The sequence below is a fragment of the Cornus florida genome, unplaced genomic scaffold (assembly GCF_030987335.1).
Source record: "Cornus florida cultivar Cherokee Brave unplaced genomic scaffold, ASM3098733v1 CherokeeBrave_3.0.0_Hap2_Chr04, whole genome shotgun sequence".
In the NCBI taxonomy this organism is placed as follows: Eukaryota; Viridiplantae; Streptophyta; class Magnoliopsida; order Cornales; family Cornaceae; genus Cornus; species Cornus florida.
Window position 1 is genome coordinate 89,956,288 of NW_026775574.1, and position 17,512 is coordinate 89,973,799.

General features: G+C 36.1%; 2 protein-coding genes and 1 long non-coding RNA gene across 9 annotated transcripts in view; 2 read left to right on the top strand and 1 right to left on the bottom strand.

Annotated features, from left to right (window-relative positions):
- Positions 1-388, top strand: part of LOC132303847 (F-box/LRR-repeat protein 13-like) — a 31,931-nt gene extending 31,543 nt beyond the window's left edge. For all 5 annotated transcript variants that reach the window (XM_059801293.1, XM_059801297.1, XM_059801295.1 and 2 more), the window contains one exon: positions 38-388. The gene's annotated coding sequence lies outside the window, so the exon portion shown is untranslated. The remainder of the gene's footprint in view (positions 1-37) is intronic.
- Positions 389-7,134: 6,746 nt separating this feature from the next.
- LOC132303849 (GDSL esterase/lipase At3g48460) lies at positions 7,135-9,042 on the top strand. The gene is made up of 2 exons (XM_059801299.1): positions 7,135-7,818; positions 8,213-9,042. The coding sequence occupies exons 1-2, from the start codon at positions 7,177-7,179 to the stop codon at positions 8,717-8,719; spliced, it is 1,149 nt and encodes a 382-aa protein (XP_059657282.1). The 5' UTR covers positions 7,135-7,176; the 3' UTR covers positions 8,720-9,042.
- A 3,036-nt stretch (positions 9,043-12,078) lies between these two features.
- Positions 12,079-17,497, bottom strand: LOC132303850 (uncharacterized). 3 transcript variants are annotated; one of them, XR_009481377.1, is made up of 4 exons: positions 17,332-17,497; positions 15,288-15,508; positions 14,499-14,715; positions 12,079-13,719 (listed from the first exon to the last, which is right to left on the bottom strand). It is a non-coding gene; the product is annotated as an uncharacterized LOC132303850 (long non-coding RNA). The 3 variants fall into 3 exon arrangements; XR_009481378.1 differs by having other exon boundaries at positions 12,079-13,708; positions 17,332-17,496; XR_009481376.1 differs by having other exon boundaries at positions 12,079-14,715.
- Between the last annotated feature and the right edge of the window lie 15 nt (positions 17,498-17,512).

Here is a 17,512-nt window from a genome sequence, read left to right on the forward strand (position 1 = left end):
GACCTCAACAGTTCTCTCTTTTATTTCTTTCAATCAGGGTCAAAGAATTGTGCAATTGCAGATTGAAGAACAGGGAAACAACTTAACAAGAGTACAAAATAAACACAAATATACTTCTATTGATGATGCCAAAGATGCTGAACAATTGAATTCTTCGGAATCATTGTACAAATGTGAATTTATCCAAGGACACTACTCCAAGCATGACTGGTGTGGCTTTATCCCATAATTTCACACAGTAAAAAGTAGAAAAGACATTTTTTTGCTCGAGTCTTAAATTTTGCAATCAGAGAAAATGAACATTGAAAGCTAAATGAAGGCATGTGTAGATGCCATATTTATCTGTGTTTTTTAAGATTCAGGGAGAGAGAGAATGGCCAGACTTGAAACTCCAATATATGAAATTCATACATTTTAATTATTTTGAACTGTTCTACTACAAGATTTCTACTTAATTAAAGGCCTGTGAAGTGCACTGGTTTACAACATTCATAATTTCATTCAAGAATTAGTCCCCAAGGCAATAAATCATCGTAATGATTAGTCAAGTCATTTAATATACCGAAGGATTTTCAAACCCACAAAATCTTTAAACAAATTGAAATGAAAACTGTTGAAAGAAGTCTACGTTTTGGATTTATGAAGTGAAAGCTTACTTTTTCTGGCAGTTGAACTCTCGGATTGATCAAAATCTATGCCTATGAGAGATGTGCCTATGAGAGAGAGAGAGAGATGTCAATTGGGTAATCAAGAAAAAGCGAACAAAATGAAGATCATTCGAGAACAATTCTAGAGAGAGAGAGAGAGACAAATCGGGTAATACAGAGGAAACCAAAATGAAGAAATTGTGTAATGATTACTTACCCAAAATGAAATCTCTGTAATGGTATCTTGACTTCAACGCACTTGACTTCAACACAGACAACTACAATTCTAGAGAGAGAGAGAGAGAGAAATCAGAAATGAAGAAACAAACAAATTCAATATACAATTCTAGAGAGAGAAAAGAAAGCAGAATGAAGACACAGATTGCTTACTCGAATGGTATCTTGAAAATCCCCAGAGCTCTGCAAGATAGACTGCGACTGACGGACAAAGAGAGGTAGAGAGAGGGGTCTGGAGAGAGAGGATATTTAAGATCAAATGGTATTAGAGAGGAGTATCCATTCAGACGTTATTAAAACTGTTTTTACCAAAACTGTTTTTCCCGCCAAAACGAATCTGTTACATACACACACACACACACATATATAATAAGAAAGATGATGTATAAATTCGCGCTCTCTCTTATCTTTTTCTCAGTCTAAATGACAAATTTGCCCCCCTACTTGTAAGCCAGAGACACTTATGTCTTTTTACTCTAAATGACAAATATGCCCCCCTACTCCGCCCCGTTAAAAATATGTCATACCAACTCCGTTCCTACTCTGGAACGTATTTATAATTGTTATACCATCCCCGCCCCTACTCCGGTAGACAAAATATCGACTCCACCCCATGAACTTCGTTTAATTGCGGGGTCCAACGGGGCAGGTTGGGTTATGCCACTTTTATTATGTAAAAAAAAAAAAAAACTCAATGTGCTAAAATGGGGCTGATAAATAAGATGACCCAACTTTTAAATTACTAAGTAGTGAATATTAATATATTAACAGATACTTTCAGCAAAGTAACAAGAGTTTTAAAAATATAAAATATATATTTTATATATAAAAAAAATTAAAGGGTACATATTTAATCGGGGCGGGGTCATCACTAAATTCGTCCCCATCTTAAACCCGTTTCAGGTTTTCAATTATTTTATCATACTTGTCCCAAACCCATTTAAGGGCCACTAAATGTACCCCATTAGGGGGCGAGGGTAAGGTGGAAACCCGTAGGGTTGGAGGAAACTGTCATCCCTAACCACTACCTTCCACCACAACCACCACCGATTTTCACCATCACCAACACCTCCTTGTCTTCCACCACCATCACTGCCACTGCTACCATAGTTGCCACCTTTAACCAACACACCGCCGCCACTTCCACTGCCTTTAGCCACCGCTACCTCAACAGTGGTTGCCACCACCACTGCCACTGCCTTTGATCACTACCACCTTCGACCACTACCTTCCACCACCACCACCGCCACCATCGTCAGCGTCACCATTACCACCACCACTCATGCCACCTTCTACCACCATTGCTGCCACCACCATTGTTGCCTTCCACCACCATCACACCGTCGTCGTGTGACGTCCCGGATTTTTCGGTATTTTTCTAATTTTTTATTTTCATTATTTTTTGGCACCTCGATTTGCGTGTTATGCACTGGTTTGTGCGCTATGTGGGTTCTGAGAGTCTTTTCGAGTATTTCTTTGATTTTAGAACTCCTGAGATTCTTTCCGATCTATTTCTGTGTGGGTCCGGGGTGACCTAAATGCACGGGAATGGCGAGGGCCTAAGTGAAAGTCATTAGAGGGTGTTATTATCATATTTTTAGTGAGTTGTTACCTTAGGGCAATTTCATGAAAGTTGCTTGGAGGAAGGGAGTAATTAGTTATAGAATTTTGGGGTTAAGTGGCATAATTAGAGGAAAGCTATGAGGAGAGTATATATATAAGAAGTTTGCCTAACTCCCTCCACTATTTATCATCTTCCTCTTAAATGGACGAACTAAATAGGTCTCATGGATTACTTGAATAGAAAACTTAGATGGGTAAGGATTATGGCCCATGAGTGCATTTAATTATAATGTTAAATATGTAAATTAACCTAAGAAACAAAAAAGTACAAAAAAAAAAAAAAAAAAAAAAAAAAAAATGCAAAACTGTGATACGCAAATCATTGTGATAAAAAAGGATTAAAAAAACAAATAATATATATATTTTTAAGTACAGGTTTTTATTGGTTTAATAAAATAAAATAAAAAGGAAAATTAAATGAATTCAAGCAGAGTTTTATGATATGTATCAATTAGTTCGGTCCATGCCCCGAGTTAACGAAAATCTGCTATGTATCTAGCGTTCAATTGCCATGCAGTAAATATTGGAGGGACTCAATTGATGTCGGATATTTGATAAAGAGTGCAATTAGAGTTGCTTATTGGTTAAGGGAGATCAGATTAGAACAGAAAAGGTATTCTGTGTGACTGGTGCACCGAATATATCAGAGTTGTTCGTGCACAATATCTGTGGATGAATGTACACGAAAAAGAACGATTCAAATTACTCGATACACGGTTCACTAAGCATACTGAATATATTCTCTCTTCCCCGTATGTTGAAAGAGTCTATGAAAATCAAGACTGTAGCGAAAATTTCAGTTCGTTTTATGGCATTAAAGGATAACAAAAGTGAAACGGGGTGGCAGATCTGGCCTATATGGCTTGAGGATGATGTGTGATTGGATTGTAATCATTTGGCTTTGTAAACTCGGATCTGCCATTTTCATTATATGATGTGTGTTGCGCCCTAGGAGCAAGGGGAACTTGAACACTTGTATTCAGAAAGTTGCGTGCTTTATCAATTAAGTCACTGAAGTAATGCCGATGGACTTCGATTTGAATAAAAATCTTCATTTATACTCCAGCAACATGTTATCTATTTATTTTTGTGCATTGGGTTACCTTCAGCCCAATTAGGACCAGTCCAACAATTAATTAGGTCCATTAGTAATTTGGACATCGGTTTACAAAATTGAGATTTTGAAAAATTCATTCTGAGAAAGCTCATGGGTTTACAACCCATTATATTGAGTAGGACCAGCCCAACAATAAATTAGGTCCACTATTAATCTGGGACATTAGTTTACAAAATGGAGATTGAAAAATTCATTTAGAGAAAGCTTATGGGTTTACAACCGATTATATCAATTCGATGGACCCAAAATTTAATGGGCCAGTAAACTAAACATTATAGGACATGCTATATACGTTTTGGCACTAAAAAAACATGGTTGGTTGTATTAGTCGATACGCGACCATTTTTCATGTTCGATACGCGATCTGTATTAATCAATTAAGTTTTATTTTGTTCAAGTCCGTTATACCATGATCACGACCGCTACCGTTACTTCGACCTATGAAAGGAAATGTCACAGTAAACCTCACAAGCATGAATTGATATAGATCACAATACCATTGGGTGGAAGAAAGTACCACAATCAACAACATAGTCCATCAATTTGTAATCCTGTGCTTGTTAGACAGACACAGAACAGAAAGTATAAAAATTGTTAATCCTCCTTGATGAAGAAGTATCACCAATTAATTAAATGCTGTCACGATAGGAACTACTAAATATGAACGTGCAGTTTAGAGCTAAATATAAGTAGCAATATTTTAAAATTTAAAATAGTGTAAAAATAAATATTTTATAAAATAAATAAAAATTGCATAGACTTTTAATAACAAGTATAAAATAAATATAGATTTGTTTCTATATACATATACACTTCTGCCCCATTTAAAAAAATTATGTGACTTGTATTCATTCATGCATATGCATTTTCAAAAAATAAGTGTCATGATGCATTCCTTTTCAGTGACCTTATCCATTGCGATTGAGGTCAACAAGCCTTCCAAATTACAATTGTTGCTTTGGGTTGGGCTAATTACAAAAACCTAAATTAAGTTACAAAATTATTTTCAACATGCATTATTATCACGTTTCGTACACTTCTTCTCCGACTATGATTAAGTTTTACTATTTTAACGCTTTTACTTTATGTGACTTAAATTAAAATCTATTTTACTATTGGCAATTTGGCATTAGGTGGGTCATCGACCTCATTGACATCAAGCCTCAAAGTATTGCAAGTGCACTCTTATTGATGGCAGATTTTTGTTAGAGTGCATAAGAGTTGCTTTGAATATTTTATCAGTCTATGAAAATCAAGACAGTTGCGAAAATTTCAGTTCATTTTATGACAAAAGTAATATAGTGTGGCAGATCTGGCCTTTATGGCTAAATTTGTTATGGTTTAGTGAACTCGGATTTCCTCCCGCGTCATTTTCATTGTTACACCATTTACGTACCAACTTCATTTCATATAACAATTTCTTTATATATATATATATATATTTATTTATTTATTTATCGCAATACAATGTAATGAAATACATTACAGCGTTACCCAACAGCTTTCATCCCTTATATATTTGACACGAGATTCTTAGCTGTGTTTTGTCTCCCATTCGACCGAAAATTTAAAAGGCATGCTCGCCAGATATTTATTTTGCCATTATTTTACAATTACCATGCTTTTTTGAACCGTTCATAACATATCCAAATTTCAATTTTGACCCAAATATATATATATATATATATATATATATATATACATTTTACGATAGCTCTCAGAAATTTAGTTTAGATCTAATAAAAAAAAACGATTGAGTGTCTCAGGGTCAAGTCGCAAATTCGAGTATTTTGAGTTTGATTCTCACAAGGTACAAAAACATTCGGATTTAAATAATATGTATGATTTGTGAGTGATTATACATATTCGAAATTTACCTTTCAACCTCGTGTCCCAAAGATGACCAAGTTAAAAAGGGTAATTAATTTCGAGTCTGTCAAGTTCCGTGGGGGTGGGGGATTATTGACTAAATTATTTTAATAAATTTTTGTCAATTCTTATTAAGATATAACAATTAAAAGTAGGTTTTAATTTGATTAATAATAATATTTCACTCCTCATACTCCCAGTTTTGAAATTTGAACTCTTACGAATCTCTAATTATTATAAATTAACCTTATTAAAAAAAAAAAAAAGGGTTTTAAGTACTAATAAGAGAAATGATATTTACATTCCACATTCATACTGGCTACTGCTACATTAAATGTTGAGACACTTCTAGAATGCGAGAGTATTTTTTAGGGATTATTTTTCATCATTTTTTTTAATTTAATTTTTTTTTTTTTTAGCGAAATGTCCTACTAAATTTCTTTTTATGTATGACCGGTAAAAAGATATAGATCGAACCAAATAACTCTCACTGGAAAATTAAAAAATAAAATAAAATAAATTTTGGAGCATTAAATAATTATGAGAGAAATTTTAAGAGAACTTAAATGTTATACTAGTTGTAGTTTAATGCATTCTTTTTAAGTCTTTAATTCGGATATATTAAGTAAATTTTTTGAAAAGAAGTAATTCGAAATTGACAATATTACCATAACGATTAAGAGACGGGGTGTGTGAAATGATGGATTGTACGTACACTCTTCTTAAAGACAAATTGTAGCATTGCTAAAAGAAAAAGAAAAAAACTACATGCACTTACAGTTGTTTGTATCTAGAAGTTATTCGTTTCAAAAAAAAGAAAATTCAAACGAATATATGACATTGCAAGTACTTGCTTAAATAACCAACCACTTTTGCCACAATTTTTAATTCGAAAAAGCAGTTAGTGCAAGGACATGTGTATTTAAGGCCCCCAACCGCTTTATGACATTTCCCTCCAAATTCAATAAATCCCACCTCCCTTATTTACACAAGTGGTTGGCTGTTTAAGTAATCTTGAATATCAATGTGGGCCTGCATTCACATCTACCGGCGCAAAGGTTAGTTGAATGAGATTGTTAACCATCTCAAAATATAATAATAATTACACATTAAATATAAATAGAGTTTTTATTAACATTTCATTTTTACGTGATTAAAAAGCACTTGTCAAGAATATTAATGACATCATGACTATATTAACTCTATTCACATAAATCAGTTAGAGTTGTCTAACGAATTCTAGCGCCATCTCAGTTTCTACTGAACGAAATAATTGCACAGCAAGGTCCACCTCATTGTTCAGCGAGCCTTGTTTTGAAATTGAACAAAATTTACTTCAAATTTGAATTAAATTTAGTCAAACTTTAGTTCCAAATTGCAAAATAGATACTCTCGAATATAGCATTTATGATATTGTCTTTGACTTAATGGCAACTTCAAAGATATTATACAATGGACTTCAAAAGAGCCAAAAATACCAAAAGAAAGAAAGAAAGCACTTCAAAAGGTAAAAATGCTTACTTAGTACATGAAGCTAATGAATTACATCCATATATGGACAAAACCCTAACTAATTGCACTTAAATGAAGATAGTAAATGACATATTTGCTCATTGTGAGTAAATGGTTGGATTTATATAAGCCACAAGGAACATGGTAAAGCTAAGGCCTTGAGAAAAAAAAATGGCTTCTTCCCATGTTCACCTCATGATCACACTGACCTCCATTTTCATCCTCACCTCTCTTTTGGCTTCTGCCTCGGCTGCTGCAACTGGAAATCCTCCACGTCCCTTCAAGCAGATCTATGCATTCGGGGACTCGTATACTGACACCGGCAACACGGGTTCAGCCACCGGCCCAAGTTCTTTCTCCTACGTATCAAACCTTCCTTATGGCTGCACATTCTTTCACCGCCCCACCAACCGGTACTCTGATGGACGGCTTGTGATCGACTTTGTATCACAAGCACTGTCCTTGCCATACTTGCCTCCTTACCGTGACCAAAAGGCAGACACATCAAACGGTGTGAACTTTGCGTTTGCAGGGTCTACGGCCATACGACATAGTTTCTTTGTCAGGAACAACCTTAGTCTTGACATCACTCCTGTGTCACTTCAAACCCAGCTCAATTGGTTCAACAAGTTCCTGGAGGCTCAAGGATGTACAGGGAACACCCCCACTCCCAAGTGCAGGGCAGCTTTTGACAATGCATTGGTCTGGGTTGGTGAGATCGGAGCCAATGACTACGCGTATACCCTTGGATCTACCGTGTCAGACACTACCATCCAACGGCTTGCCATGAGGAGCATTACCGGCTTTTTACGGGTAATCACTGCACTCAATTGTCTTCTCTTTTATCAGCAATGTCTTCTCTAATGGGGCAAATGGGCACTTTCCACACAATTCTATATGTATCTATGAGATCGTGTATGGAATTCTGTTTACTTACTTTAAATTGAGTATCTGTTTCCCTCCTTTTCCTGTTAGGATTGGAAATCCTGTATTTTACTTATCCATACGATTGAGTCCTTGGGTTTCAGAAGTAGTGTAAAAAGAAGTGCTTCGAATCATTGCTATTTGACCCGGACCTGTTCTAAAAGAGTCTGCGATTTACCCAAACAAATAAGTTATCTTGTCTTTCCCGCCAATGCAGATCCACATTCTAAGTCAACTATGAATTCATGACATATCAAGTGTATTTGTATTGATTGATTCACAGGTATTGTTGGCAAAGGGTGCAAAGTATGTTGTTGTCCAAGGTCTGCCAACAACAGGGTGTCTACCGCTTGCCATGGTACTAGCTCCTCCAGATGACAGAGACGAGATTGGGTGCGTGGGGAGCGCAAACAGGCAGAGTTCCAGCCACAACAGCATCCTCCAATCCAAGTTGCAAGAACTCAGGAAACAGTTTCCTCATGCTGTAATCGTCTATGCTGATTACTGGAACGTCTACCACACGATCATGAAGAATCCAGGAAGATTTGGTTTCCAAGAGCTCTTCAAAGCTTGCTGTGGATCTGGTGGCGGGCCGTACAATTTTGATGTGTTTGCTGCGTGTGGCTCACCGGCCTCGAGCTCCTGCGAGAACCCTTCTCAGTACATCAATTGGGATGGAGTTCACCTCACTGAAGCAATGTACAAGGCGGTTTCTGACTCATTTCTCAATGGATCATTCACTCACCCTCCATTCAGTTACTTGTTAAGCAGGAAACAGCAATCGGGATGAACTGATAACCATCATATTACATATGGAGTGTTAGTTGTTGTCACCATTATCTCAACAACAGAGCTAGTAGTTGGATAAATGTAGCAACTCAGTTGATATATATATATATATATATATTATTATTATTATAATACAAGCTCTCCTTGAATTTCTCAAATTAGGAGGTTTCACTTTTATTAAAGCGAGTATGCTATAAAAATGTGAGAAAAATGAGTTCGAAATATATATGAACTCCCTTTGATGGACATGCTATATTAGAAGCTTTCTTTCAATTTCTCTTATGTAAAAGTTGGAGCATATATGAACTCATACATTATATACCATGGTAGATCTAGATATATAATTTTAACACTTGAAATTTATGAAAAATGGATGGAAATTTTTTAGATTCATACGACCAGAACTTAGATTAGAAGGTTCAATTATTTATCAAACTGATAAACATATTGAAGAATCAGAAAATTGACTTAAACTTTTCTCATTTGACCAAAAAAATTGGAACAATCTACAAGGGTATGAAGCACAGAACGCTTCATAAAGAGGTAGAGATTGATCAATAGAAAAAAACTAGTGTCTCTAAAGACAAAGATATAAGCTTATTTAACAACAAAAATATATCAGCATGAACAAAAGGAATTATTGTATCAAGCAAGTCCTAAAATCCCAGTATTAGAGCATTTTCTTATTTCCTCCGTTGGTTTCAACAAGGCATTCCAGATTCCATCTAAATAGTTAGACGCAAGAGAGAGTCTTTCATGAGGGTGCCCTCAGTAGGCTTGTGCTCTCGTCACTAGAACTCGTGCCTGACGTCAACTAATGGTGATGAGGGTGCGAGTTCACTAAGGGTGCTCTCGAAACAAGATAAAAAACTACAGAGATGGAAGCAGAAGTTTACAGCTAATAAAGAGAAACGGATTAAATGACCTATGGTTATTGAAAATAGGGCTGTTAAACCAAACACAAGAAGAGCTCCTGGATAACCACCCCAGAATTGGAACTCTTCTAACTAGAATGCACATGGTTCGTTATTTTGTATGTCCTCACTATTGTGCTAAGATGTAATTTCATTAAGCTAGTTAAATGTCAAGGCAAGCGGTTATCAGAAAAACTCAAATCTGAAATCAACTCATTGTCTGATGGAACATTGTCGTCTATGTTAATTTGAATAATTTCAAAACAATAGCAAACGTTGTCAGTAGATTGACAGTCAATAAAATTTTCCTGACAGAGTGGTTGTAGTCATCACAGAATCGCCAAATATAGCAAGAAAATGAAAAGTGATCATTTCATCAAAGCTTTTCTGGATGTATATAGGGCAAATAAATATATGCAAAAGAAACCTTGCCACAATAGCTCACGATGTGAATCATTCTATGTTCAATTTATTTGATGCATCAAGGGATGAGATCCTAGGAAAGTACGATTCATGGAATTGCGTCAGCTGACAAGATCCTATTTTGCATCAGCAGACAAGGTTTAAGATTGATCTCAAATGGCTATTTCGGTGAAAAATAAGGACATTCATTAGCAGACTGGTAATACCCCATATGGTTCAGTTAAATGAATTCTAACCACAAACAGAGGCACGCCAACACGACGGCATACTAGAACCTAGAAAGCTTTATATAGTCTAGTAGTCAACCACAAACTCATTGCATTTATATTCTTTTCATTAAACCGGGTTTGAAAATTCTCTAAAAAAAAAAAAACGAAACAAAGAAAAAGATCTTTTAGGTACATGTTCAAATAAAATAATGAATAGAGGTACTATTTGCCACCTACCCAATGAAGTCCTCCTTTAGGTTAGGATATACCAAGTAATCTAAGTTCTAACAAAAGACTTCGACCAGAATAGCCAAAGCACCAGTCAGTAAGGACCCAGACTCTAATTAATTCAAGTTAAATGATCCCCTGTTAGCTTCAAGGTAAAAACAACATGTGGCTTCTAAAGAACGAGTAATGATGGAGCTATCACACAACACAACGGGGCAATAGATATAATGATAGGCGGAGAGACAAACTCAAGGACTGAGGGGTGGCAGTTTGAGGATTACTGAACCATGACAAAGACCACCCATCTTCAGACACATTAATGAGGGTTCTTTAACATACTCCGTCTTGCCGTCGATGTTCATAGGATGATCTTATGAATGTGTTATAGGATGGTCATTCCTTAACCATCGGTCCTCTGATTCTTCAAGCTATTCAAGTTCAACCACCTTTGCTCACAAGTGGTTGAGCAGAGGTGAAACGATTAATATGCATGGTTGGCATTAAAGTGGTTGTTGGTGAGTCAACCTCTACTTTCTAAGGTCTTAGATCTCTTCCATAGTACATGATTGATTACTCTCTTTACTTGAGTATGTTTAAGGCATCTCATGGGAGCACCTTAATGAGCTTTGTTTGTCAGCCACTAATCCAAAACCTACCTAGTATTTCTCATAGGACTCAAAGGATGTTAAGTCCTGCCTCCAACTTAATGTGCTACCGCTCTGCCATCCCGAGTATTTCATAGGACTTGGTATTCCCTTGAGTATGTTTAAGGCATCTGGTGGGAGCACCTTAATGAAGTGGGATACATTAGCTGAAAATGCTCTTTATGAAGTGGGATACATTAGCTGAAAATGTAAGTTCTCTGAGTATGTCAAATACTTAATACAGCATCAAATTCACCAATAATATTAGCTTGTCAACAATCACATTCTCTAAGACAAAACAGCAACAAATTTCTCATGTTTGCTCATTGCACTAATTTAATAGTAAAATAACAGATCCTTGACACATTAAAGCTTCACTGCCTTGTTGTCAATACAGAGACACTTTCAGTTTACCATTCTTTAACTCACTTATTGAGCAGCAAGGGATGCGATATTGCGTCACCTTCAGCACTCATAAGTCAAAGATGCGTTGGCTAAAATGTGGAATGGCCATTGTGTTGGTATTAAATTTTCATAATGAAAAGCAGGGGGTTGATAGGGCAATCATCCTAGGAAACCTAATGGTCCTAATCTCTAGTACAAGATTATAAATTCCATTCCAATGCATGGATTAGAGTATTGATACAAGAATCCCCACACAGAGACATACTTTACAATTACTAAGCACAGAGTAGACCTCAATTAATGTATTTTCACATCAAATCGCAAATCTGCACCTTCAGAAAATACGCCAAAAATTGTACAAAGCCAATCAGTTAATAAAGGAAAAGCAACAAAAGCTACAATTCCACTGATTTACTGAAGCAGTTGCTGTGAGAATGCATGAGAAGTATGGATTTTATAAATTGGATTAGACATTTCTTCATCATAACGCTGCAAAACTATGCCCTAATGACTATTAGCAATAAATGCAGTGTCATGTATTCAAGTACCAGCTTCAGGAAGTCAATTAAACATGCTGTTGCCCAAGAATGGACTCTAGAGGGGGGGTGAATAGAGTCCTTGTCCAACTAAAGCAAGTTTAAAGATTTGAAAAAGTATTCTTAGAATAACTACTTAAGCTGATATGCAATAGTGAGATAACAGAATCAAGTCAGATAAATCAGCATATAAATGTAAGCAGTAATGTAAAGGGGAGAGATAGAGATATTGCAAACATAGACACAGCGATTTTAGCGAGGTTTGGAAGCTCCTACTCCTCGGCTCAAGACCCCTCTTGAGACTTTCCAATCCAATATGGCTCCTCCTTACGGGTGGAGAGCAAACCTTGAAAGAAACAGTTTCTTGGCTGAGAGATTCTCTCTCAAAGTCTTAGGGGCCAAACCAGCCCTTACAGTAATTGGACTAAGAAAATTTCTTCTCCTAATCTTACAATGAAATGAATAAGTGTGTTACAACAATCTTTCTCTCACAGTAGTTCACTCTTTCTAGAGAATCCAATGATACAAATGAAGCTCACTCTCTCTAAATGAAGTATGTGTGAAAGAAGAATCTGAAGTTTAGCTTTGAGGATTAAAGAGTGGAGGGTAACCAAACTTTCTTTCTCAGTAAGATGATATGAATCACTTGTTGAAAATGAGGCTCAGAGACTTATCTTTTGCAGCTTGCTTCTCATAACATTTACAGAGCTCTTTCATAGACCATAACCGTTGTAAGCCCTTGACTTAGCCGTTGAAAGTCCTTTTCTTGATTAAGACTTGTCATGGCACATTTGGTAGAGAAGCTTCCCATGACAGAGATTCCTTGTTTGACAGAAGTGTTTAGTGCATAGGGCAGATAAGATTTGAAATCATGTGTATGATCCTTTAATAGATAAAATGGCTGTTGACATCAAGACAAGAGCTAGAAGACACACAATATGTCAGTGAACCCATGTGAGTCAAACTGCAAAAGCATAAAGAGAAGCACGGGTTGAAATATGGAGGATTTCAATGCAGATCTGGTTGACCATCAACTAAGTCGACTCAATTGTGAATTGAGTCGGCTGGGTTCAAGAACAAGTCGACTTGGTTAATAACCAAGTCGGCTAAGTTGGATAGATTCAAGATTTTCAAAATGCATAGCCTTAGCCTAATTAAGTCGACTGAATTTTCAAACTGAGTCGGCTCAGTTGTGAACTGAGCCGGCTGATTTGTTAATTGAGCCGACTGAGTTACCTTCCTGAATTTGTTGAGTCTCGGCCTAATCCAGTCGGCTGGATTGCTGACTGAGTTGGTTGAGTTCAATCTTAACCTATTTGATTGCTGCTGTGTGATGCCTCAAGATTTAGATACTTAGTGTTAATGATTGGAACTATGATATGCATGAGTGTGATGATCTGAAGTGTGTGAGAGATGAATGATCTTACAAAGAGCTTCAGATGATCTCATAGATTCTTTACATTTAGTTCCTAAGTCATTCACCAACCTTTCTACCTTATAGATAGGCTTTTATGATCTTTGAAGTTACGTACACTTCCTTGAGCCGGTTGTATCTTGATGAATGTTCCAGTGTGATTTTAGCTTCAGTGAGTTGGATACTTCCTTCCTGTCCTTATAATGTTCCTTTTGATCTGGAATTGAACTTCAATGAAAACATTAGTCCATTGAACATCATTAATGGTTTGTTATCATCAAAAGTACCGAATTGCCCTTAGGAGAAATCCGTAGGGTCAACACATGCAATAGGAAAAATTGAAACTCATGCTTATACTACTTTGAAATGAGCTCAATATATCATCCATACTACAAGTTGAAATTGGACGGCTGAAGCAGGATGGTACATATATAGAAAATATTTCGAAATTTCACTTGAGTGAGCATTTTCAGGAAACTGTTCTCTAGGAACAGGGTAAAAAAAATATATAATTTTAGAGAACACTCTTTTTCTGCTCTCTGAGAATTATTTTACGTTTCCTGTTCTTGAAAACTGCTTTTATAGCTCAAAATCAAAGAGGGGCTCACATTCTTGTCTATATTCTCCTAATTTTGTCATCACGTAAAGGTTATTATAATATCAGTAAACTCGTATGCTTCATGACTGGTTGACGACAATATAATACTGATGCAATTCCATGTATTAGGTGGTATGAGAAGTTGTATAAGCCAGGGCAGTATATATCAGAAAAATCAGAAAACATTTAACACCACAATGAAGATAAAGAGCAAAGGATCTTCCAAAAGAATGTATTTAGTTTCTTTGTTAATATAATTCGACTCTCAGGTGCTCTTAAAAGAAGTTGGTTCATTGTTTTTTGGGTTAACCGCAAACAAGCTTGCCATTGTAAGTCTTAACAAGCAATACAAAGTCTTGCACTACAAAGAAAGAAATAAAGAAAGAAAGAAAGAAAGAAAGAGATTTACTTTTACCAATCACAGTTGCAATTGGTGCACATTGCTTGATAGCCGTTTGGCAAAACCATTTTGGTGCAAGGCTCCAAGCAGATCCCACATTCATCTTCTTTCTACAATCACCATCTAAATGCTTCCTCTTCCCATCTAATATCTTCTTGGGGATCATCTCCAAGCTCTGACCTTAATCTTTGGCAATATCCAGCTCTGATGAATTACCACGGAGATGCTGAAGAGAAAGGTAAAATCACAGCTGTAACATTGCTTCCAATAGTTTATGCAGAAATAAGGAAAGACAAAAAAAATATATAATTCATTCAAATCTGTTTATATAATGAGATGAGGCATACCATGAAATAAGCTAAATAAACATGCTCAATGAATCAACCTACATTCATTCAAATGCACAAAATCGATGATTTCATGTCTGTGTAATGTTGAATTTCCCCGATAGAAGGGGATTGTGTGGCTAGGGGAACTAATATTTTAAGAGCTTTAAGCCACCGTCTTATGTGGTTTGCCGGAAGGAGAGGAATAGGCATATTTACAATCTGTGTTTATTTTTGGCTTATTGGTTCATTCTGAATTCTTTAGGTTCTTTTGTAAATTCTATAGGTGATAGGTATGACTTCTTCCTATAAAGCTTAATTTTTTGGGAGATCTGGTGTACATGTACTATGCTGCACCCTATTTGCTGGCTTCCAGAATAGTTATGCTAATAAAGAATAAACAAAAAATAAATACATAACATATGAAATTACGGTAAAAAAAGCCAAAGTCGAGAGGGAACGCTATATCTACCCAAACCAAATGATTGCTAAGTGCCATGGATTCAAAGAGACAGCCGGCCAGAGCACTTGCCATTCATTGGAACTTTGAGTTCGTAATCGTGTGTGGAACAGTAGTGCTAGAGAGAGTAGGCCAAGGTAGCTTGCTAACTCCAAGATGGTTTGCATACATAGAACCTTAATGGTTGTTTTCCTCCTGTGTGAACAGCTAATCGGCTTCCCATCCGCACACACCTGAAGAATAGAAGACATCAACCACGGACCAAAGTTATTGTCTCTTCATTTGAAACATATGATAATCTCACCTCCCAAAAGAGAACAAAAACTAGAAGTTAAAAGTGCTTGTTTAAAAAAAAAACACTAGTATGCAAGTAGCGAACTGACATTGTAAACAACTATTTGGAAGAGACTTAAATAATTTGGAAGTGACATATACACAAGCAATCCGTTCATCGGAGCCAAATAATAAATAAATAAAGAGTGCAAAGTGATTATAGACGGATTTCATTTGAAGACTTATTCAAATAGAAGCTGCCATGCAAACATAATGCAAACCAATCAGCAATAAGATATCACTTTAGATGCTGTTTATGTTAGACTCTCTTGCAGCTGAGGCGGCGACATTGCGGCAAGCTTTGATCTCGGTTCTTGACTGGGGCTTTGAATCTATTATTTTTTAATGTGATTCTGGCACTTTGGTTAAGGCAATTAATGGTCAAGTTTGTGCTTTTTGGACCATGCAAATTATTGTGGAAGAAATCTTAGACATCCTTAGAGCTATTCTGAATAGTAGGCTTGATTATGTTCCCAGGGAATTTAATTTTGCAGCCCATTTGTTCGCTGCTCATGTTAGATCTAATTTTCTGGTTTGTTCTGATTTGTTGGAGGTCCATAAGGATCGTTCTCGTTCTTCAAGTTTTTTATGAGATTCTTTAATTTTCCCCCAAAGAAAACAAAAAATCAAATTAAATTCCCAAGAGTACTTACCGGGAAAAAAAAATCCCAAGAACCATATACCATTTTGAATTTTCAGAGAAACTCACTAAGATAACATTATCATACAGCCTCAATCTCAGTCGCATAACTAAGACAAACAACAATTCAACAAAGAAAGAAACCGACTAAATTACCAAAAAAAGTAGAAAACAGAAAACCAATTATATTAGATGATGAAAACTAAATTCCCAAGAATAATTAACAAAAAAAAAAAAAAAAAACAATCCCAATAACACTGTTTTGAATGTTCATAGAAACCCACTTAAATAACAGTATCACACAGTCTCAATCACATAACTATGACAGCAATTCAACAAAGTGACAAAAAATAATAATAAAAATATAAAATAAAATAGAGTAAACGAATTTAGGGAACCACAGAACAGAAACTCACAATTGGCATGCATATGAGTCAGTCTCAAGGACCTCGAGCGAATGTTGGGAGGAAGGCAACCCCACTCTCTCTCTCTCTCTCTATATATATATATATATGTGTGTGTGTGTGTGTATATATCTCTCTCGCCTGGGTTCAACAGTAAATAGTTGAGGCCACTCTTTGAAATACAGTATTTAATTTTTTTTTTGTGTGTGTTGTCCCTCATTTGGACTCTTGTTACAGTATTCTACCACCCAAATTGTGTAGAACAAAAAAATAATAAAGCTAATCTCCTCCGCATCCATATATTTTTCATGTTGTCCCTCATTTTGACTCTCATTCCAACTTGATTCAAGCATATCTTTGCATACATACACACACATATATATCCAATAAAATCTATTCAAAAATCCTTGAAAGAAGCAGAAGGTGGCAGTAGACATCCATCAAATGGAAGAAACAGTAAAAACGAGTTTTTCTGATTGATACGAATAAATTAACTAACAATTCTCAAATTTTATCGATTTTTTGAAATGGTGTGAATTTTTTCTTTCGGTTTCGAGTTACGAAGCAATATCTACAGGTATATATACACACAGTGTATGTGATTGAGTAGGGATATAAAGAGTCAATAGCTAAAAGATTAATTAGGAAAAAATGAATTGAATTCTGAAAATTTGCGTACCAGCGAAGGAGACAAGTGCTTTAAACTCTTTCTTCCTCCCACGGCTCGGATGCCCTTAGTACTCTCTCTCTCTCTCTCTCTCTCGACCATACACGGAACAGGCTCAGCCCCACGGTGCAAAGTTTTTCACCTCAATGCTGGGACGTCGGGAGTTCGAATCGCCTTATGGGCATTCTACGAA

Bases quoted from the DNA above. Each gene is read 5' to 3' on its own strand.
- LOC132303849 (XM_059801299.1), top strand. From the start codon at position 7,177: ATGGCTTCTTCCCATGTTCACCTCATGATCACACTGACCTCCATTTTC. The intron at 7,819-8,212 runs GTAATCACTGCA...ATTGATTCACAG, and splicing joins GCATTACCGGCTTTTTACGG to GTATTGTTGGCAAAGGGTGC.